The sequence below is a fragment of the Amblyomma americanum genome, chromosome 7 (assembly GCF_052857255.1).
Source record: "Amblyomma americanum isolate KBUSLIRL-KWMA chromosome 7, ASM5285725v1, whole genome shotgun sequence".
NCBI lineage: Eukaryota > Metazoa > Arthropoda > Arachnida > Ixodida > Ixodidae > Amblyomma > Amblyomma americanum.
Window position 1 is genome coordinate 55736473 of NC_135503.1, and position 22168 is coordinate 55758640.

General features: G+C 46.9%; 1 protein-coding gene across 5 annotated transcripts in view; it reads left to right on the plus strand.

Annotated features, from left to right (window-relative positions):
- The window catches only part of LOC144099149 (uncharacterized), a 67187-nt gene extending 61989 nt beyond the window's left edge, over nucleotides 1–5198 (plus strand). For all 5 annotated transcript variants that reach the window (XM_077632264.1, XM_077632260.1, XM_077632263.1 and 2 more), the window contains one exon: nucleotides 5042–5198. In XM_077632264.1, coding sequence (XP_077488390.1) covers nucleotides 5042–5160 — 119 coding nt within the window. In that variant the 3' untranslated portion in view covers nucleotides 5161–5198. The remainder of the gene's footprint in view (nucleotides 1–5041) is intronic.
- Nucleotides 5199–22168: the final 16970 nt, after the last annotated feature.

A 22168-nucleotide genomic window follows, 5' to 3' on the forward strand; every position in this document is an offset into this window, starting at 1 on the left:
GCAAATATTTTCCAGTTGAAGCTAATAGTTTGTGACTGCAGACATAATAGCGGAAAAAGAGGCAGTCCATTAAAGCTGAGCAGCGTATGCCAGAAGAATGATTTGCAGAATTCACTAAGTCAATTCAAAAAATAAAAGAAATAAAAAAGTGCTTTTATACTTGAATCAGACATGTTGGATCAGCAGTACATTGTCACGTGACCACAGTGCGCATGTGTGATCTCACATTACATACATACATACATACAAGTTTTATTCTCCACAAAGAAGTGGAAGGAGGCGGAGGGAAAAGCCGTACATTTGCGGCTTGAAAAATCCTCCGCCCCCTTACAGTGCATACAGCAGCAGAGCGGGACAATAGACAGTCACCCGCTGTGTGAAAGATGTCAGCACAGGCACTGCACACGCTGTCATGTCACTGTGCAGAGGACGTGGTACTCACGATTGCTGATTTGGATCCTTGCATAGATTGACCTTGCAATATTGTGTGCTGCGCTGTTCCTGACACCATCGGGACAGGCCAGCACGAGAGGCAACAAGATGCAAGCATGCCCTCTCTCGCTCTGTGATGCATGCTGTGCGAAGGCGCAGGGTGCACGTATGTATGAAATGCGCGCTTAAGTGGAGCTCTTATACGCCGAGTCGTCTTTTCCAAATGCGCAACCAAATTAGCAGTGAAGTGCATGGGAGGCACGACCCTACACTGAGGCTGTGAATGCATGAAAATGGCGGTGCTCTTCGATGAGCAGACTGTCGGCATCATCATCAGCATGACTCTGCTCACTGCAAGGCAAAGGCCTCTCGCTTATCTCTCCAATTAACTCTGTCCTGCGCCAGCTGCGGCCACATTAACCCTGTGAGGTTCTTAATCTCATCCGCCCACCTAACTTTCTGCTGCCGCCTGCTACGCTTCTCTTCTCTTGGAATCCAGTCCGTTACTATTAAGGACGATCGGTTATCTTGTCATCACATTACACGCCCTGCCAAAGCCCATTTCTTCCTCTTGATTTCGACTAGGTTGTCATTAACCCTCGTTTGTTCCCTCACTCACTCTGTCTGGTTTTACTCTCACCTTTTTGAGGGCCTTTCTTCATTCAGTCTACAGGCAGCACTGACCAAAATCCTTGTTGCTCAGTGGACCTCTTTACCACTGTGGTTTACACTCGCTTTGAAACCGCTGTTTTTCTTGTGGAGCCGTTATTAGTCTTGGGTGCTTCTTTTGACACCTGGCACCGCAAAAAAATCCAGTGCAGCATCATCTGCACAGAAACAGGCCATGCTGCAATTTCTGCAAAGCGCAAAGATGCCAGGTGCAGATATACACCGGTAGCTCATTTAATTCCCCCAGTTCTTCGGGCCAAGTGATCTGCTTAGAGTGTCCGTCATAGTCGGGGTGGGCCATCTGAGCAGACTTCTTCAACGGGTTCAGAACTCGCTGCTCTTCATGCTGCCATTGCATTTATCACCGAAGAGAACTATCAACAACACTCGGCACTGCAGCTGTAAACTGGCTTTAAAGGCCAACAAGCTGCCCTATGCTCCAGATCTTGTTGAAAAGTTATCTGTAAAATCCGAGAACTACTTAACTCTTTCATTACCATTGGCAAAATGACTGGTTTAGGACATAATTGTTTTCTGCAAAATATGTGAGATGTAACAAAAACATAATGTGCATGAAAATGACAGCAATAGAATGTGCTTTCTGGTGACATTTGTTTCAACGCAAATACTTGGTGTGAATATTGCAAAAAAAATTGGTGCACACACAGAAAAGTTGGAATATAAGAAAGAAATTGTAGTGACGAGACAGTACCTCATCGAGAAAATAATATATAAACGTTCTGGAATGTACAAAATGTTTGAAATTCTAACTCAAAAACATTTCGAGGTGGAAATTTTTTCTGATCTACATGAAAAAAATAAGGCCATATTTCATGAAACTGTCGATGGCATAAATTTCTTACTCCAAGCAGAAAATTTTCGAAGTAAAATATAATGTATCAGAATATAGCTTGATAAACATACTTATTGACATTATTACTTTTAGCTAAGAACGTTTAGCCAAAAAAAATTGCAGATACACAAAAAGTATATCCGCCGTGCCATTTGTGATGATGTACTCACGTGAAAATAAATGGGTACTACATTGAAGCCTCGTTATGGCATATAGGTAAAATATTGTAAAATGGTTCAATGCAGCCAATATTCATAATGTTAAATTTGTGGCTGCTGAAAAAACCGAGTGGGAAACATCAGTTACATTGGTTTCTGCGCAAAGCACCGAAGCACGCAGCAGGGTCAGGGCAAATGCCAGCTATGGTGGCTCCCTTGCATTACAGCGGTGCCATGTATAAAATCAATTGGCAGGAAGATAGCTATTGTCGTTTTGACCACTTGTGATCCGTGACATTCGACGTAAATAGAGAATGGCTGCCGAAGAGCTACAACAGACCATGTCTCTTGTGTTGAGGCACTTATTGGCGGGCACAAGAGGCACAAATGGTGCCGACCACCTGGCTACCAGCTTTTCTCGCCGCTATATCTTCTATGGCGCAGCGCTGACAAATGTGAGATAAGCGTTAACTGTGACATGAACGCTTGCCACACCACTACTTGTCACCTGTGTAGCGAGGCAAAGCCTGCCCTGCCTCCTGCCATCTGAGCAAGCACAGCTTGGCGCTCGTCTCTTTCAATATATACATTTTATGGCAAACCGGGTTCTATATATGAAGTAAGAAATGCATGTTTTTATTGAAAATATTAAGCAACAGTTTGATATTGGCAATTCCATCATATCCATGTTCGTTATAACGAGGTTTGATGGTAAATTGCTTGAAAATACTCTACAGTGCTTTAGTTTTACAAGAAACTATTTTGGGAGACGTTTTCAGATGAGGTAGGGCCATCGGAACACGTTCATGCAAACAGCTTTGTGCTGTTACGGATTGTCGATCGGAGGTCGGTGCCCTGATTTCTACAGGGCTTGAAGTCTATTCTTTTTTTGGGCAAATGGAAATAAATCTGGCCTATATGATGACAAAACACCATGACAACAAAAAATATCATTCATATCTGTGTAATGCATAAACCAGCTTCATAAACAAACAAATGACTAGTCAAGAAACAAGCAATGAACCCAGCATGTGGACTAGTGCCCGCGTTTCGTGCCGAGGTTTCACAGTTTCTTCGTTGGAATCAAAATCCAGTGATGCAATATAATCATCAGAGTCACTGATGCTTGATGCATCGAAAAATCTGCTGCAGCAGAGCCGCGCGAAGTGGTATTCTTGAGAGCGCTGACGTCGTCCTGCAAGCACACTGTGCCCAAACCTCAACTTCAAGGGCATCTAAAAGATTTCAGTCTTGCGGGCAGAATACAGACTACGCAAATAACTATAAAGTAGATTGTCTAAACAATATACTGGATGGGGCAGCAACTCCTCGGCAGCCCTAGTAGCACTGAAATCATGCTTTGAATCCATCGATCACTGGTGATTGATGCATAGTGGCATGGTAATAGAAGAGCTAACGTTGCCATGACCAAAAAATAAGATATAAGAGACTAGAGCATTGTTAGCTGGTCTGGTGCAGCATCAAAGGATACTGCTGTGCAAATCAAGCTATCTTATCTGCCCACAGTGATAGCTTATGTGTATCCGTCCTAATTTTGAGAGTTGGGCAGGCTTTGCACGATTCTGTGTAAGCTCATGTTGGCTTCATGGAACTCAGATGAATTTGCCAGTTCACATTGATATTCCCTGGACCCTGAGCTGCAACTCCCATCTACTGCCTGGCCTACAACAGCATAAAGCTGCCTCGCTTTGTTGTCTGTGGCTCAGAGTTGCATTTACTCGTCATCATTCGTTCTTTATCAGAATGGCTGGCTGCAATGCCTGCGATTGTGACAAGAACAGCGGCAAGTGAAACGTGAACAAGAGAACTGAAACACGAACTGCAAAACTGGAAGATATTACATTAGGGAGGCAAACTACTAGAGCAGCTGATTTTTGCGTTGAAAGTGTAAGGACCGCTCTTTGGAAGTATTAATAGGCCACACTTGTGCTTCCTCTCCAGCCGCTAACATTTTTTCTTGTTTGGTCTTGTGTTTCAGCTGTTTTGTTCATGTTTCATTTGACACTGATGGTAGAGTTTGCATGCCCCATGTTATATGCATGGAAGGGCAATTGGTGTGCCATGCTTTGTGGTGCTGGCACTAAGTGTCCTTGATGCTTACCTCGAATCTGAGCCTTAAAGATAGCCCGCTCTGAAGACTTTCACCCTCATGTAAGTGCTTGTGAGAAAACTGTCCAATGCTCGTGTCCATCATTTACTTGCTTCAACTGTCTCTCTAATCCTCCGCTTTATTTGCCATCTTTCCCTCTTCCAACTGCAGCATAGCGAATTGGTATCCTCCATTGATTAACAGCTCCGCATTTTTTTTTTCTTCCTTTCTTTGCGGCACATATAGTTGAGAGATAGAGTAGCAGGTATCTTGCTGGAATTGCGAGGAAAATGTCGCAGTTGTGAAACATTTTGTCCCCAGTGTTCAGTCCTTGCTTTTAAGAGTGCTGCCGTTTTTCTTCACCGTTGGCCTGGCCACAACTGTGCAGTGCAGAATGTGTGGCAGTGATGCTAGCACGCACACGCGTTGCGGACACTGTGTGCAAACCAGGGTGAAATGTCAGCACTGCCATTTTAAATGCTTCCCTTTGATCAAATTTTTATTTCTTTATTTGGTTATATTTATGATTTTTTTGGAGCCCAAGGTAATGAGGCTACATGGCTTAACCAAAATTCTAACTTGCAGTTGTTGTCAGGTTTTTGTCGGGGTGAGAAATGTAAAAAAATTGATGAATGAGTTGTGTGTGAGTCCGAAATCTCAGTCACGTCTGTACAGTGACTCTAAAGGATGTGTGACAGTGCCGCAGAAATGCCTGCAAGTCCCCCCCCCCCCTCCAAAAAATGATCAGTTGTTACATGTACACAGGTGTGCTTGAAGGCTAGTTCTGTGAAACTTATGGACTGCTCTTTTTATTTACAGGTTTACGGTCAAAGAAGTTTTTTTTGAAGTGGGAAGGAACTCGAGAAATCCTAATGAAGAAGACCAGTGACAACCAGGGAGCTTCTACGACAGAACCAATCCCGCAGGGAGATGTGTGAAAATAAAGAGTGAAGAGAGGGGGTTTTTTTATCTGTGATATTGTGTTAGAAAGCGCATTTAATCTTGTTGAGATACAGTTTTTTCTTTCTTCTTACAGTTGCAGTTCAAAACTTCTTCTTTTTTTACCACTGGAGGGATCCTCAGGAGTACATAAGGCGTTTCAGATGCAGGACTGCATCCACAGGATGATTTTCTTTTTCTGGGTCAGAATGTTTTTTTTTATTACTTTGGCAGGGATGTCAAATACAGTGCAGTCCACTTATAACGATATCGAGCAAGACGAAAAATATGATCGTTATAACCGATGATCGCCATATCTGGACTGGTTATAAAAGATAAAAAAAATAAACGCGGAACATATCTTTGCAGCTCCGAACTTGAATTCGCTACTTGCTCTAAAGAATAGATGATGTAGAAAGTAGGCTGTGAAAAACAAACTTTATTTCTAGCGCCAGTAACCGTGTCAAGGGTTAGGCGCGCCGAAATAGTCCGAAATCTGCACTTGCTTTTGTGGCACCTTCAGCTTCACAACTGCGGTGTGCATGGATTGCAGCTGCTGCGCGAACACTGGCGGCAATCCTTTCGCATGCATAAAATCAATTAAGGAGTCGATCGACGACAGTGCACTTTGCGTGGACATCGTGGTCGGGGTCAAGGTGCCACTGTCAATCTCGTCACTGTCGCTGCTGCCGTCGCCATCGTCGCACAACTTTGCCATCTGTCGAGACAGCACATCTTCGGCGATCGCCTCGTCGGTGACCTCATCGCAGAACGAGGCAGCACTGTCTGCAGTCAAAAACTCCTCCATCGACGCACCACCTGTGTCACCAGTAGGAACGAGCTCCCAGAGCTCGTTATGTCAGGGGCTTCCACCGTGTTGGTCTCAGTGGTTGGGGAAGTTCGTCCTGACGCACAAAGCCCGCCTTTTTGAAGCAGTTGTATATGGTTGACTGCTTTATTTCATACCATGCACCGTAAACGAAGCGCACGGCTTTCAAAAGGCTGATCTTCAGGTCAGGGGGCCCATCTGCATGACCCGACGTGCCAGGAGCTGCACGGTCAATGGCTAAAATTAGCCACTCCAGCATGCGCCGCCAATACAGGACTTTAAAGTTGGCGATCACGCCAGCGTCCAACGGCTGAAGGCCTGCCGTAGTATTCGAAGGCAGAAACATCAATTCGACAGATGTTAGCTTCAGGTTAACGCTGTGTGCGCTACAGTTGTCAAGTAGCAACACTACTTTTCTTCCTTGGCCTTCAATTAAACTGTCGAACTCGAGCAGCCATTCTTCGAACAGGTCGCGGGTCATCCACGCCTTCTTGTTGCTGCGACAGCGGACCGGAATGTGCTGATTCTTAAAGCACGTTGGCTTCTTTGATCGCCCGATCATGAAAGGCTTGAGACGATGGCTCCCTTCCATGCTAACGCACAGCAACACGGTCACCCTAAGTTTCGAGTGCTTCCCGCTGGGGCATCGATCTCTTAAGAGCGTGAGTCTTCGACGGCAACATTTGAAAAAACAGAGCAGTTTCGTCGCAATTATATATGTCCTTCTCCGCGTAGCGCTCCAGCACGCCGGGCAGCTTTGTCTGCAGCCACTGCTGCTTTGCCTCTTTGCCAAAGATGCCGCTTCCCCTACCACGTTTTTGTAAACGATTTCATGCTGCTCTTTAAAGCGCTGAATCCGGCCTCCCCCAGGCTCAAAATTTGGCCGTCCCAGAAGAAAAGCGAAGTTTTTCGCTTTGGTGGCAAGTATTGGCCCACTAATAGGCACATTATGCGCACGGGTTGTGATGAACCACTGGTAAAGCGCCTCTTCAACATCGGTGTACAAAGGGTCTCTAACCCTTTTCCGCTGATCGACATGGCCGCTGAAAGGTCCTGCCTTCACAATCGCGGTGCTCCCGGTTTTCAAGATGGTTGATACCGTCGACTGGGCGAGCTCATACTTCACGAGGGCGCTCACCTTGAAGCCGCGTCGAGAGTCCTGCCAAATATCCATCTTCGTGTCAAGCGACACAGCTTTACGCTTTGTCGGCGCCATCTTTGAACTGGGTTGTACCGTTGGTTGCACGCTGCTTCGGTGGTGTGAGCCTGCTATCGCGAGAGAGAGAGACTGGGTGCGGCACGGGCGCCGCCGCTTTGCTTGTCGCTTTTATTTTTTCTTTCTCTCTCTTTCGGAGCGACTGTGACCGACGCGCATGAAGCAGCTAGCGCCATTTTGTGGCGTGCTGCGCCTATTCAAGTACTCTCCGGTGTGCGGGCGGTGTGAGACGCGCAGCGTGGTAATGGCGGCAGATATGAACTTACGGAGGTAAACATCGCCTCGTCTCGCAATCGTTCGTTTCAGGGAACTAAGCAATGCAAATGTTACGATTATTTTGCACGGAAAAAGCCATCTGGACGGCAATATTTTGATCGTTATATCCGATATGCGGTGAATAACATATCGTTATAAATGGTTTTTTTCCCCATAGACCTAATGCTTAAAATGACACTCTCATGTCGACCCATCGTTATAACCGATATATCGTTATATGTGGTATCGTTATAAGTGGACAGCACTGTAGTACATAAGGTGCTTCAAAGGCAGGACTGCGTTCAGGGACTGCTTTTCTTTTTCTTCTTAGGTATACGTTCAGAACGTCTTTTTCTTTACTGTGTCCAGTAATGCATAAGACACTTCAAAAATGCTAGATAAAAAAAATAAAACTTTTTTATCCATTATATAGCATTGTAAAGTATGATTTGTCTTTTGCTGAGTGGTCATTTTCTTTTTCTGGTTCAAATTAAATAATTTTTCTTTGAACAGGAGGATGTTTAATAGGGAAGCTGAATATTCGAGTCCGCGCAAAAAAGTAAGCACTTCTTACAAGCAGGAGGATTGGGCACTTTTTATCTGTGCTATTGTATTGTTAAATGTAATGTTTTGTGCACTGCCGAGTTTGGCAGCATGTTGTTGCATTAAATGTGTTACTTGTTTATTGTATTTACTTATATTCTTCAAATAGACTTATTTTTATGACACTAATATGCAACATAGGATATGTTAGCCCCTGAGTAATGATATAGAACATGATGTCACTGGTTCCATAACTGTGGGCCACACGTAGCTTCTACAGTGTGCATCAGAGCAGATAGCGATGAGTGGTTAGTTCGGCGCACCTAAAACAAAACCACTTTTCCCACAAGAGCCTTTCTTGCAGTATTTATGCTAATCTTACTGTTTGGGAAAAGAGCGAACGAGCCCTGAGAGCCTGTGCCTGGTTTGCGTCTATGTAGTTACAGCGCACAACTTAATGCAGGCTGCCTGGGGGGCATGCGAAGCACGTTACACTTTGCATTCTTGTTTCTAAGCTAATCACTCACTGTGCTGTTATTTCAACGATGCTTTCCGTCGAAAGAGTGCTGCATGTTTAAGCAATGTGCCTGTTGTGGCTCTCGAGGAATCCGCATGACGAGGTTTACGTAGTTTTGCAGCTTATCGAAGCACTGTTCTCGGTAAAAATTACATTTGAAATCTTCTAGAACTAATATCTCAGTAATGCTGGCCATGGCATTCCCCTTTAATTTCCCTTTAAAGGTGGAAGCTGGTCTCTGGGAAAAAGAAAAAATTATCAAGGCACAATTTTGAAATCTTCTGTGAACATCTATTTTTGTGTGCTGACCCTAAATATGTGAATAATTTACTGTAAAACAAGTCCTTGTGCACTTGCATCATGCAATTTTTTTGCCACGAATTTCAAAGAAACTTTGCTGCAGGGAACCTGCTGAAATGCATGCCATTGGTTTTTTTGACATAGCAAATGCAATCAGGGCAAAATTAGCCTACCTGTCATAGAGTTGCACTATGGAGTTTTGAAGTTGTCTCTTCAGGAACGGGAGGAAAAGTTTGCTACTTCAAAACTTAATAACTCAAGCTCTGTGATAGCCAGGATAATTTTGCTCTATTGCATTCCTTGAGGTCACGATAAAGCAATGGCATGCATTTCAGCAAGTTCCCTGTTGCAAAATTTTTTAGAGCTCTCGACAAAAAGTTACGACATACTATGTAAGAGTATAAGCACTAGTTTTACATAAACTTAAATTGCATATTTGGAATCTGCATGAAAAAAACATTTGCTTAAAATGTCATAGTTGTGCCTATGATATTAAAAATTAACTTGAGACCAGCTTGCCCCCTTAATGTTGTATAGGGCACAGGAGGCATGAGAAAAAACTACAAATAACTGCTAACATTTTTAATCAACTCGCTACAGTGTTAAAGCCAGCTTTTCACAAGAGCCAATATCGCAAGTCAAGAAGCAGCTATTGCAATTTTCTGGAAGCCTTGCGTAACCTCCCAACTAACAGATTGTTTCAACATTGCAAAACATGCTGTGTAACATTGACCAGCGAAATGTGATGTTCCTGTAACATTGCGTGTGGTAAGTTATGTTTCAGAATTACATCACACAAACAATTATGGGCATCATCATTATCATCAGCCTGACTGCACCCTCTGTAGGGCAAAGGCCTCTCCCATGTCTCTCCAATTAACCCTCTCCTTTGCAAGCCGCGCTCATCCTATGCCTGCAAACTTCTTAATCTCATCCACCCACCTAACCTTCTGCCACCTCCTGCTACGCTTGCCTTCTCTTGGAATCCACTCCGTTACCCTTAAGGGCCAGCTGTTATCTTCCCTTCGCATCACATGCCCTGCCCAAGCCCATTTCTTCCTCTTGATTTCGACTAGGATGTCATAAACCTGCATTTGTTCCCTCACCCACTCTGTCCGCTTCCGGTCTCTTTAACATTACACCTAAAATTTTTCTTTCCATTGCTCACGGCAGTGTCCTTAACTTAAGCTGAACCTTTTTCGTTACACTCCAGGGTTCTGCCCCCTAGGTGAGTACTAGTAAGATATAGCTGTTGTACACTTTTCTCTTGAGGGATATTGGTAAACTGCCATTCATGATCTGAAACTTCCATATGCACGCCACCCCATTCTTATCCTTCTAGTTATTTCCTTTTCATGATCCGGATCAGCTGTCACTAGCCACTTCCAGCACCTCGCTTCCAATTGTGAACTGCTGTACCCTTGCCAGGCTGTTGAACGTTAATTACTTTGGTTTTCTGTATGTTGATTTTTAGACCCACCGTTCTGCCCTGCCTATCTAAATCATTAATAATGCTTTGCAGTTCATCTCCCGAGTAACTCAGCAAGGCAATGTCATCAGTGAATCGCAGATCATTTAGGTATTCTCCATTAACCGTTATCCCGAACTGTTCTTAATTCAGGCTTCGCAATACCTCCTGTAAACAGACGCTGAAAAGCATTGGCATGCTCGTGTCTCCTTGCCTGATGCCCTTCCGTGTTGGAATTTTATTGCTGACTTTATGGAGGACTGTAGTAGCTGTGCAGTTTCTATATATATCTTCCAGTATTTTGACATAAGGCTCTTCTTTACCCCGATTCCGCAATGCCTGTATGACTGCTGGGGTTTTCACTGAGTCGAATGCTTTCTCGTAATCGATGAAAGCTATATATAGGGGATGGTTATATTCTGCGCATTTCTCTATCACCTGATTGATAGTGTGAATATGATCGATTGTGGAATATCCTGTGTGAAAGCCTGCCTGATCATTGTGTTGAATAAAGTCAAAGGTTGCCCTGATTCTATTAGCGGCTACCTTAAAATGCCTTGTAGGAAACGGATAGTAAGCTGATCAGTCTAATTTTTCAAATCCTTGGTGTCTCCTTTGTTATGAATTAAGATAATGTTTGCATTCTTCCAAGCTTGTGGTACGGTCAAGGTCATAAGGCCTTGCATACATGGGGTGGCTAGTTTTTCTGGCGCGATTTCCCCTCCGTCCTTCAATAGATCTGCTGTTACCTGATCTTCATCAGCTGCTTTTCCCCTTTCCATTGCTCCTAAGGCTCTCTATACTTCCTCTTTCGTTACTGGCGGGATGACGCATTGCTGTGCACTGCTGTCTCTCTCACTAATGCTCTGATTATATTGGGTACTGTACAGATTTGTGTAGAACTCTTCGGCTACTTTATCTTATCCATGTTGATAATGACATTGCCCTCCTTGTCTCTCAACGCATACATCTGGTTTTTACCTATGCCTAATGTCCTCTTCACCGCATTAAGGCTACCTCCGTTCTTTAGAGCATGCTCGATTCTCACCATATTTAACTTCCTTATGTCGGCTACCTTGCGCTTTTTTATTAACTTCAATAGCTCTGCTAGTTCTATCCTGTCTGCAGGGTAAAACGCCGTCATGCTTTGGCATTTCTTAATCAGATCTTTCGTCTCCTGAGATAGCTTGCCTGTATCCTGTCGAACGGTCCTACTGCCTACTACTGTGCACTCTGTAATGATAGCTTATTGTGTAGTCATTAATCAACATCAGCAACACCGTGCTAAAGGCTTTCGCCTCACCACACTTTAGGTTAACAATATCCCCCCTGAATGTTTGTGTACACATCTCGCCAACGTTTCTGAGTGTATGTTTGGACATTTGTGAGCAAAAACTTTTAAAATGACACTGACAAGACTAATAATGGACTGGCAATGTATTTTATTGAATCCTGTTGCTTCTCGTACGTGAGCCCAGTGAATGCAAATGTAACTGGAGGATACTAAAGCAGTATATGAATAGGGCTCGGAAAGGCTAAGGTAAAAGCCTTAGTCCAGTTAAGCGTAAAGCTATCGGTGCCTCTAACATCTGTGGGCATACGGAGGTATTACGGAAAAAGGGGGCTCCCGGCGCAGTGAGGAGCGACAGCTGGGGTGTGAAAGCATCGCCACCCGATGCGGCGCACACAATGCGTAGGGGTGCCACGTGCCAGCAGAGGTGCACCACTTCGGACGTCCATGCGGCGGCAGTTATCCCGACGTTCGTCGTATACACCGTTGCGGGTGCTCTCGTACGATTTCTTGTTGCATATAGTATACGTCTCTTAGGTCGAAGGTTAGCTCGCGACATGGAATTGAACAGCCGTCATATGTATTATCTCCAATAGATATGGGAAACTGATTGGCGGTCTGGCAACACCGCGCCCACAGCTTCCGGTTTCCATCTTGGTTCGGTCGAGCAGGTGCATCGTTTGCTATGCGTGCTTTCGTGATAACTGTGTAGCTGTCATGTATCTCGCGACTGGAATTTCAGAAGCCAAGTCTCACCCGCTGCGCTACTTGCACTGCTCATCTTTTAGTATGTGTAGGTCCCTTCAGTCAGCGCCAGCATGCTTCTACCGTGTCCTCATCGTCGCTTGAAGCTTGGCGCTGATGATGAAAGAAGAGGCACTGGAAAGTGTGTTGGAAAAGGGAAATTTGTGCTGTTGTTCTAATGCGCCGGTTCGAGCGTCGCGCGTTATATCTTTGTTCAAGTGGGCGCAAAATCATTTGGTAGGTAGAGAGCGGTTATTTTTCGCTGAGTGAACAGATATGTTCACAAACTTTTGGTGGAATTGCGAACTATCGTGCGCGCCGACGGTAGCAACTGCATGCACTGCGATATATTCGGACAACACCCTCGGACACCTGTGTAATGCCATTGCTTAAAATTCCGTAATGTCATTCCTCTTTACACAACAGCATTGACAGCAGCGTGGATCCTTCCCTGCTGCCATAAAGAGCGCGCTTGATTGGAGAAAGGGCTTAGTGAGGCTGTCGGTAAAACAGAGGGAGAGAGAGCGCGCAATCAGAGATGACTTGGCAACAAGACAATGTGATCATTTTGGTGCTAGGGTTTATTTTTTATTTCATTGTTTGTGATGGAAAATAACTTCGCTTTTTACGGCCGCAAAACGTTATCGAGGTGAAATAATGCAGCGGTTGCTAAAAACTTCGACCTTATTTCTTTTGCTTACTTAGCTTTTAAATGCAAATGGACGAATGCCATTTCTCTCTCGCACTGATGCGGTGACATAGCCGCGCGTGAAACAGCCCGTGTGAAAGAAGCATCTCTTTCTAGAACAAGCCTTGCTGCTTCCATTGTATATATTCAGTTCTAACTGGTATCACGTGTGGAGAAAGGTACACCCAAATCCGATTATAATGAATTTGGGAGGGAGCCGAAGTTGCTGAATTACGGCCATTTTAATAAATAAAATTAAATTGCTTATGAGGAAAGGAGTAAAGGCTGCCTCACTCCTCGGTGGACACGTTAACCGATCTATGAGGGAGGAGCCGGAGGCACTGAATGAAGGAAGAGAGAATGAGGCGTCGTACTGGAGTGCAGATGGTTAATTTCTACCACTCGGTTATTTAATGTGTGCTCTGGAATCGCACAGCATAGCACACGGGGTGCGTTTTTAGAGCAAAGGCTCTATTGCAACATGTCTCCCAAGGTCAATCTTGATGCGTGTTTGACATTGTGGCCACGGAGCGCAGCCAAACCACGTGACTTGAAAGGTGCACCAGCGCGCTTGCCGGCTCCGCCGCTGCTACCAAGTGATTAGAAAGAGAAACAATTTTACTGCCAAGGATTTGTAGATCGTGATGGACTGTACCTCAATGTGACCCCCCATACAAGGGTGACCTCCAAGGCCCAGTTTACAAGCGCTTCCTGTATTGTCTTCTCCTGCTTCAGCAGCAGTTCATTCCAGCTCTCTTTGGAGGGAGCTTACGAGGAGGAGGCTTGAGCTCACATCCCCATAACATATGATCTTGGGTCGCCAATTGCTGGCATTCTAGGACGGTGGGATTATGCTCCCCGTTCGTAATGATAACCTTTGGGGGCTTAGAATGAGTCGAGTCTGGGTCCTTCTTAGCACCGTGGCCTGTGCTTTGCTGAGGTCCGCATGCGGAAAAGGAAAAATCCGCCTTCTATCCTTATAATAGTTATGGCATGGTACGTGGTCAGTGCTTCACCAAGGGGTCTGAGTCTGAGGGGCTGATGTCCCGGTTCATCAGAGCTCGGGCTATACGATCTGCCTCCTCGCTCCCCGGATTCCCTGAATGAGCTGGGACCCATACCAGTTGTATTAAATGTTGTGTATTGCAACCCCGGAAGACGCGAGCTGCCGTCTTGCCTACCGCGCCTTTACAGAAATTCGGAATGGCCCGCTTGGAGTCACTTAAGAAGGTGTGCGTCGATGGATCCGAGATGGCTAGCACCACGGGAGCCTCTTCGACTTCTACAACTGAGGCTGCTTTAACCACAGCCGTGTTATTCTTGCTTCCAAGGTCACTGCACATACTGTGAATTTGATAGGTTTGCTTAGCTGCATCGACGTATACTGTGTGGGAGTAGCAGTCATACTCGGCTTTCAACGCATCAGCTCTCGCTTTTCGTCTCCCCCATCGTGTCTGCCTCGAAGCATACCCTTAGGTATTGTTTTCTGGCGATTGACTGATGTTGGAAGACGTCCGGAAGTAGCGTTTGGTCTTCCGATTCCGTTACAGGATCAAGGAAGGCAGGCTGGCAGAGGCGCAGCTGCGCGCCCTATCCGTCTTCGCCGTTGTGATACCGAGTGACTAGGAGAAGGTGTAACAGTTGCTACGTCGGTGGTTTCTCCTTCAGTCTCGCCATGGATGAGGCACGCGCTTGATCGAGTGTGTGAACTCTTCGGCGTCGTCATCAAGCCGCGTCCGATCATCCAGTCGATATAGCTCGCCGAGAAGGTGTTCCGCAGAGGACGCGATCTAAATGAGCCGCTGAAACCGAGGAGCGACGAGAAGCTAGACTTGAGAAGCAAAGGAACAGAGCTTTCGCTCTGGTTGTCTAGGCTTAGAAGAGTTAAACCTCACGAAATTTTTGTATTGCGCCTCCATCAAAGCGCGGCCGAGAGTCAATTACGCTTTTTCAGACTCGGCAGCCTATCGTCCTAGCCACCGTGGTGGGTCCCTCGTTTACTTAAGATCACGGATGGCCTTGAACAACTTGCCAGTCAAGCTGTACTCCACGGGTCAAGCGAGGGCGATCCTGGGTCTGAAGGCTGCGGTACAATGCGTGCGATGCAATTAGAATGGATGTTGCTAATGCACCCCATCATAGTGACGGTCGAGCAGCTTTGCGCATCGTTTCGAAGGGAATAACGCAGTGGGAAACTGATGGTTATTGTCTTGGGAGAGAAAGAGACTTTTTTACATTCGTTTGTGTGAAAACTGTAGTTCAAGTACAAGGCGTCGAAGGCAAGTAATTTTTCCAAAGCGTTTTTGAAAGGATTCGAAATTTCTTCGTTATATTCATTGTTCGATCAAAACCTAATTCGTTATAAGAGCTCTTAACAGCGCGTAATTCTCTCGGGCTGAATTTTGGAGCCCACTGCAGACTCCGTACACACGGACGCTCCACAACTAGCCCCGCCGAAGCTGGCTTCTTTGCCAGTATAGTTGAGAAGTGGGAAAGCCATCTGGCAGAAGCTCTAGTGGCGTGTTTGTGGGCTCCGTTTGGAACGATGGCAATGTTTCATGGCCTTGCCGTTACCTCGAGAATTTCTTAACGGGGTGCTTTCACACATTTTAGTGCACTAGTAGCCCGGTAAGAAATCTGAAGGCACAATCGTTATTCAGAATGGAGAATGAGTGGCTCTTGAGTAGATAGCGACCCTGTGGTAATGGTCAGTCCTATAAACAGTGGACGATATCCAGGAAGGTGAATATCAGCACTTCGGCCCATCATACGCGGATTAATGGGTCACTTTTTGAGGGGACGATAGGAGGAAGTTCTCATTTGAACCATGTATTTATTGCACTTTTTTTGGTCGAATAAATAGGGTTCAGCGTTGTTTGGTTGTTTGCCTATGTGAAATTTCACGTGGATGGTAGAGAGAGGGGAGGGACCTTTCCTGTTGACTCCGCCCCCCCCCCCACCTCCACCCCCCCGGCAAATCAGCACCTTTTGGCCGCTCCAAATTCTTGTTGGTTTCGGACCCTCGTGCCCACATTTTAGTAAAGAATATATAGGCACCAAATTTTGGTTGTACGCTTTATTCGTTGTAACGATAAGTAAGAGGGGTACTACATGTATCACCTCGTTGCATTCCTTTCTGACAGGTAAAAAAATTGTAATCGAATTTCTTCTCTCACCTGTTTCGTTTTCAAACGCCGAGCTATGGATTTCACGCTGAATGTCACGTACGTGAGTCATAAAAACTTTAATATAATCGTTGTTTCTTTACTGGTAGTTTTTGACTCTACCGAAAGGTGGCGGCCGCGTTTCTGTGCATTCGAAGAAAAAACGAAAGATTTATTTTTAGGATGGGAACCGGCAAAGTAACTCTCACACGTATCTCGATACACCCGAACCGCGCAGTAAGGGAAGGGATGAAGGAGGGTATGAATGAAGAAAGGGAGATAGAGGTGACGTAGTGGAGGTCTCCAGAATAGTTTCGACCATCTGGGAATCTTTAACGTGCACTGACATCGCACAGCACACGGGCGCCTTTTTTGCGTTCCGCCTCCATCGAGACGCGGCCGCCGCTGTCGGGTTCGAACTCGGGTACTCCGGCTCAGTAGCCGAGCGCCTTAACCACTGAGCCACCGCGGCGGGTCAATGCAGGCGAAACGCGAAAGGCGCCCGTGCGGTGTCGCTGCACGTTAAAATCCACGGGTGGTCTAAATTATTCCGGAGCGCTCCACTAAGGCATCTCTTCTTTCACTGTCACCTTCCTCCCGTTTCTCACGACACGGTTCAGGTGTCCGCCGAGAAGTGATGCAGTTAGTGCGTCCCTTGCTGTCCCCAAAACCCTTTTTTTTTTCAATTCTATCATCACCCGCCGCGGTGGCTCAGTGGTTAGCGCGCCCGGCTACTGATCCGGAGTTCCCGGCTTCGAACCCGACCGCGGCGGCTGCGTTTCGATGGGGGCGAAACGCTAAGGCGCCCGTGTGCTGTGCGATGTCAGTGCACGTTAAAGATCCCCAGGTGGTCGAAATTATTCCGGAGCCCTCCACTACGGCACCTCTTCCTTTCTTCTTTCACTCCCTCCTTTATCCCTTCCCTTAGGGCGTGGTTCAGGTGTCTAACGACATATGAGGCAGATACTGCGCCATTTCCTTTCCCCCAACACCAATTAACAAAAATTCTATCACATAGTCGGCCTTGTCCAACCATTCTGCATTCACCCCGTCTCCCGTTACCGCTCGTCCTCCTAGGCAGTCAACGTCTCTTCCCTTCTCCTTTACAGCCTCCTCCACTACGCGTTGAACAGAGGTATATTAATGCAAAAATGCAATCTTAACCTTCACCGCACATTTTTCGAAATTGTATTGGTTTTTTGCTGCAACGTGGTGCCTCGAAGCACGTGCGCCTCGCGCCAGTTGGGTTCATGACCAACTACGTCATTTCATTCCTCATGCGCAGTTTTACGGCACTGTAACATTGCCACGGGTGGCAGCAGTTCTGGATATGTGCGCAGACTATACTATACAGGGTGTTTCACCTAAGATTTTACACAATTTTTAAAAGAGCGCTTTTTTCGGCATTGCATTGTCGGCGGTGTTGTACATCAGAATACAGCTAAGTTGTTTTAACTAGCAGGCTGGTTAACTAATATTGAATAGTCAACTTTTTAACTATTAACGTTAGCCTTCTTAGTTATTTAGAGGTCTGTAACCCACCTTAAGTGATATTCATTTGAGCTTTTAGAATTTTATTCGCGGTTACCCTCGGAGCTGTGGCACAACAAATTTTGATCATTTCAACGAGTTACGTGCACTGGAGAGGTTGCTTTGCCTGCAGGCTTCTCGAAAGAGCATGGAATATGGCGCGATGCAGTCAGAATTGGGCCACAGCGCCAAGGGTAACTACGTTTTCAAAGTTCTAAAAACTGACATGGATGTTACTTCCGGTGGGCTGCACGCCTCTCAGTAATTAATGGACCTAACAGTAATAGTTAAAAGTTAACAATACATTAACAGTTAAACAATCGGCTATTTAGCACTTTTAGCTGTAATGGGAAGTACTACACAGCTGACAATGCAGTGGCGAAAAAAGCGGTCTTCTAGCTAGAAAACCCGATTTTTAAAAGCTGTAAATTTTTGGGTGAATTACCCTCTATACTGCCTTCAGACGGGGAAGTCTTGTGGGCTCAGGAAGTCGCCCCCACCTGGGGGCGGCACCAAGCCGACCTGCCCTAAATCCCGACATTCTGTGGTAATAAAGTTGTTTCTCTCTCTGTCTTATAAAGTTACGATTTGAGGAGGATGAACATTATTTACGTCGAGAGAAGTAGCGGATGGGGTGGGGTCCCCATCAAGTGGCCATGTTCCCGTGGCGCTCGGTGACTTCTAGGGCTCTTGTCACAACCTGGATCGGTGTGTCCGGGTCGGAACTGAGCAATGCAGCCTCCCATTGGTCTGGATTTGAGAGCTGCACACCTCGGTGAGGGGAGTCCTGAGGCAATAAAAATTTATACTCTGATGCTCGAGTACGTGGACTCCTGGACCAGTAGGGCACAACCCTGGAAGATTTATTCTTTTTTCGTATAATAAAATTGTTTCCATCCATCTCTTCCCTTCCGCCGCGGTTCAGGTGTGCGCCGATACGTGAGAAAGATACTGCACCATTTCCTTTCCCCAAAAACCAATTTTAATTTTTTTTTCAACGGGAGCCATATACAGCACAGAGCTACAGCGTGAGCACGGAGAAAAAATGAAAATCGGTTTTTGAGGAAAGGAAATGGCGCAGTATCTGTCTCACATCTCGGCTGACACCTGAACCGCGCCTTAAGGGAAGGGATAAAGGAGGGAGTGAACGAAGAAAGGTGCCGTAGTGGAGGGCTCCGGAATAATTTCGCCCACCTGGGGATCTTTAACGTGCACTGACATCGCACAGCAGACGGGCGCCTTAGCGTTTCGCCTCACGATGGAGGCCACCACCAGTTATTTCTGGCTGGCGGGCTTAGCGGTCCGTAGAAAAGCCTCCCAAGAAGTATGAGTGGGATTGGGGAGGGGGGTACTGTCTGTGGAGAAGGACATTCCAACAGGTAGTGAAAAAGTGTGTATTTGGGCACGGCACAGGTGGTGGTGGTGGTGGTGGTGGTGGAAACTTTATTAGACCCAGGGGAGTTTAGGACACGCAGTTCCTCGGGCCCCCGAAACGGCCTACTGCACTCAAACGTTGATGTCCTGGAGGGTCATGACGCTGGCAGCCCGGCCTGTGGCGATGGCTTGCTTGGCTTGGTCCTCGGTGCGCAGTAGGGTCTCCCAAGCCTCCAAAGTGGTAAGTTTCTCCAGGCCCCGCGGGGGAAGATCCGGCGGGCAGAGGAAAAGGATATGATCGAGAGTGGCTTTCGGATGGTGGCAGAGGGTACAGGAAGTGTATGTGTGGACTTGGCGATAGCACGAGCGAATATAAGGGGAGGGTAAGGCACGTGTTTGGAGCCGCCTCCAGTGTCTGGTGTTAAAATGGGACAATGAAATGGGAAATGTGCCTCTGGATAATGGCGACAAGTTGGGGTGGTGGCAATGTCATGCGGCTTATTTTGTAGAATGTGGTGATTTGATGACATGCAGAAAGGACCGATGTGGCCTCTTGTGCGGGGTTGGGTGCCTGATCGTCCAGGTTCCGGGAGGAGAGTTTTCGTTATCATCATCAATTATCATCAACAATTATCATCAATATCATCATCAATTATTATCAACAATTATCATCAGACACTTTGGAGGCGGCTCCAAACACGCACTTTACCCTCTCCTTATATACGCTCGCGCTATCACCAAGTCCACACATACACTTCCTGTACCCTCTGGCACCACCCCTAAGCCACTCTCGATCATATCATTTTCCTCTTCCCGGCGGATCCTCCCACGCGGGGCCTGGAGCACCTTACCACTTGGGCGGCTTGGGAGACCCTACTGCGCTCCGAGGACCCGGCCAAGCAAGCCATCGCCACAGGCCGGGCTGCCAGCGTTATGAGCCTCCGGGACATGAACGTTTGGGTGCAGTGGGGTCGTGCGGGGGCCCAAGGACCTGCGCGTCCTAAACTCCCCTGTATGTAATAAAGTTTCCACCACCACCACCTCGTGCCAACGCATGAACGCGCTCATTACGGGGGTCGCGGCATGCCTAGGGATCCACGACAGAGTAACCGTTCGGTCGAGACAGGTGGCTGTGGCAAGAATATGTAGTGTGTGGCCGGCCTCGCCACTCCCTTTAGGTAGTGGCGGTGTGCGGCCTGGGAACCTGTGCAAATTTCGGTTATGTTTTTGTCAATGGTGGAGTGGGCCAGCCCTAGTGCGATGGCGGCTCATTCAGCCTCTGCAGGCGAATTAGTTTGGATAGTGGCGGCGGCCTCCACAGTGCCGTCTTCATAAACTGCGACTGCCGTAAAAATCCTACTTTACAATTTTCTGCCGCGTCGACATAAAGGCTTACGGAGCGGTTGCAGTATGTTTTGGTCAATAGCTCGCTCGAGCCTGCCGCCTACCCTGATGGAGGCTAGTCCTCATATTTCGCGGTTGGGGCTTTTGGCATATATGTGATCTTGCGTTCGCAGAGAAATCATATATGGTGTCGGACTTGTTGGGGTGGGAATGGGTGGATTGAGACGGAGCTGTCGCAGTAGGCATTGTCCTGTTTCCGTGCGACTCGGGCTGAATAACTGGTTGGTGCGTTGAGCCTCTATTAATTTCATCACTGTATCGTGGGTACCAGTTGGCGGGAGACGTGTAGTGCTAAGAGTCCGTGGAAGACCTAGGGTGGAGGTAACAGCCCTTCGTATTAGTATGTCTGCCTGTTGTGTTTGGCGCTGAGTGAGTATGTGGTATAGGAGTTGGTATGAAATGCGGCTGATGATTGATGCATCGGTCTTATTGAAGGTCTCGCGCTCAGACAACCCATAATTGCATGCCGCCACGCACCTGATTAGTGCAGCGACCTGCTTGGTCTGTCTTTGCAAAAGCTGAAGGGTGGCGCTTGCATCGAGTGTGTTGTTAATGAGAAGGCCGAGAATCTTCATCTGAGACAATGGGCACTGGATTCCCGTATATGTGCAGTTCAATAGGGGGGGGGGGGGGGGTCACTGGGGAGGGATTTCAGCTGCAATAGTTACGATTAATTTGGAGAGCAACGGAGGCCTGTGTTTGCAAAATGGGTGATGGTAATGCCTATGGCAGATTGCACGATATCCTGGGCTGTTCCAAGGGGTCCGCCCGTTGTCCAGGCTATATCATCTGCGTATACGACTGTGGGACGCCCTGGGATAGCAGCAAGGGCCTTTGCCAGTGGCGCTAGGGCAATGATAAAAAGTAACGGTGATAGGAACGCCCCTTGTGGGGTTCCGCGGTTAGGCAGGGGGAAAGGCTGGGAGGCGATATCAACAAGGCGGAGTTCTGCCGTGCATCCCTGAAGGAAGGCCCGAACATATTGCCATACGCGGGTGCCGCAGCCCGTGGTGGCTAATGTCGCCAGGATATGGTCATGAAAGGCTTATGAATGTCCAGGGCAGCATGGCTCGCGTAGCGGCTGTACGGCGCTTAGTGTAAAAGAGAGACTCTTTAAGGGCCAGAACTACGTCTTGCGCAGATGTTTGGACCGAAGCCAAATTGAACGTTGGAGAGAAAGCCTGTTATTTCTAGGAACGTCTCCAGGCGATTGAGAATGACATACTCGAAGAGCTTGCCGAAACAGCTTGTTGAAGAGGTGGGGCGCTAATTTTGAAAGGTGAGGGGTTTGCCCGGTTTAGGTATAAATCGCATGCTGGCATGAATTCAGGCTGATGGGAGCGTCCCAGCGTGCCAGGGGTTATTAAAGAGCTCCGTTAGTTCCTGGAGGGAGACCGTCCGGATTGAGCAGAGCCTTGTACGTTATGCCGCCCGGCCCCGCCGCCGTAGAGCGGCGAATACTAAAGAGGGCTCGGTGGAATTCATTTAAGAGGATGCCGGCATCAAGTTCAGGGTTAGGTGGAGGTAGGCTGGGTGGATCTACTGACTGAAGAGATGTGGGTATATAGGTGTCCCGTAGCTTGCCAATTACGTTGGTTCCCTTTTGGGGCCCTAGATAGTTGTATTAGACGTTGTGTGTTTTCTTGTGTCTGATATTTAGTGGGTTTTTTTTATCTTTGAGAGC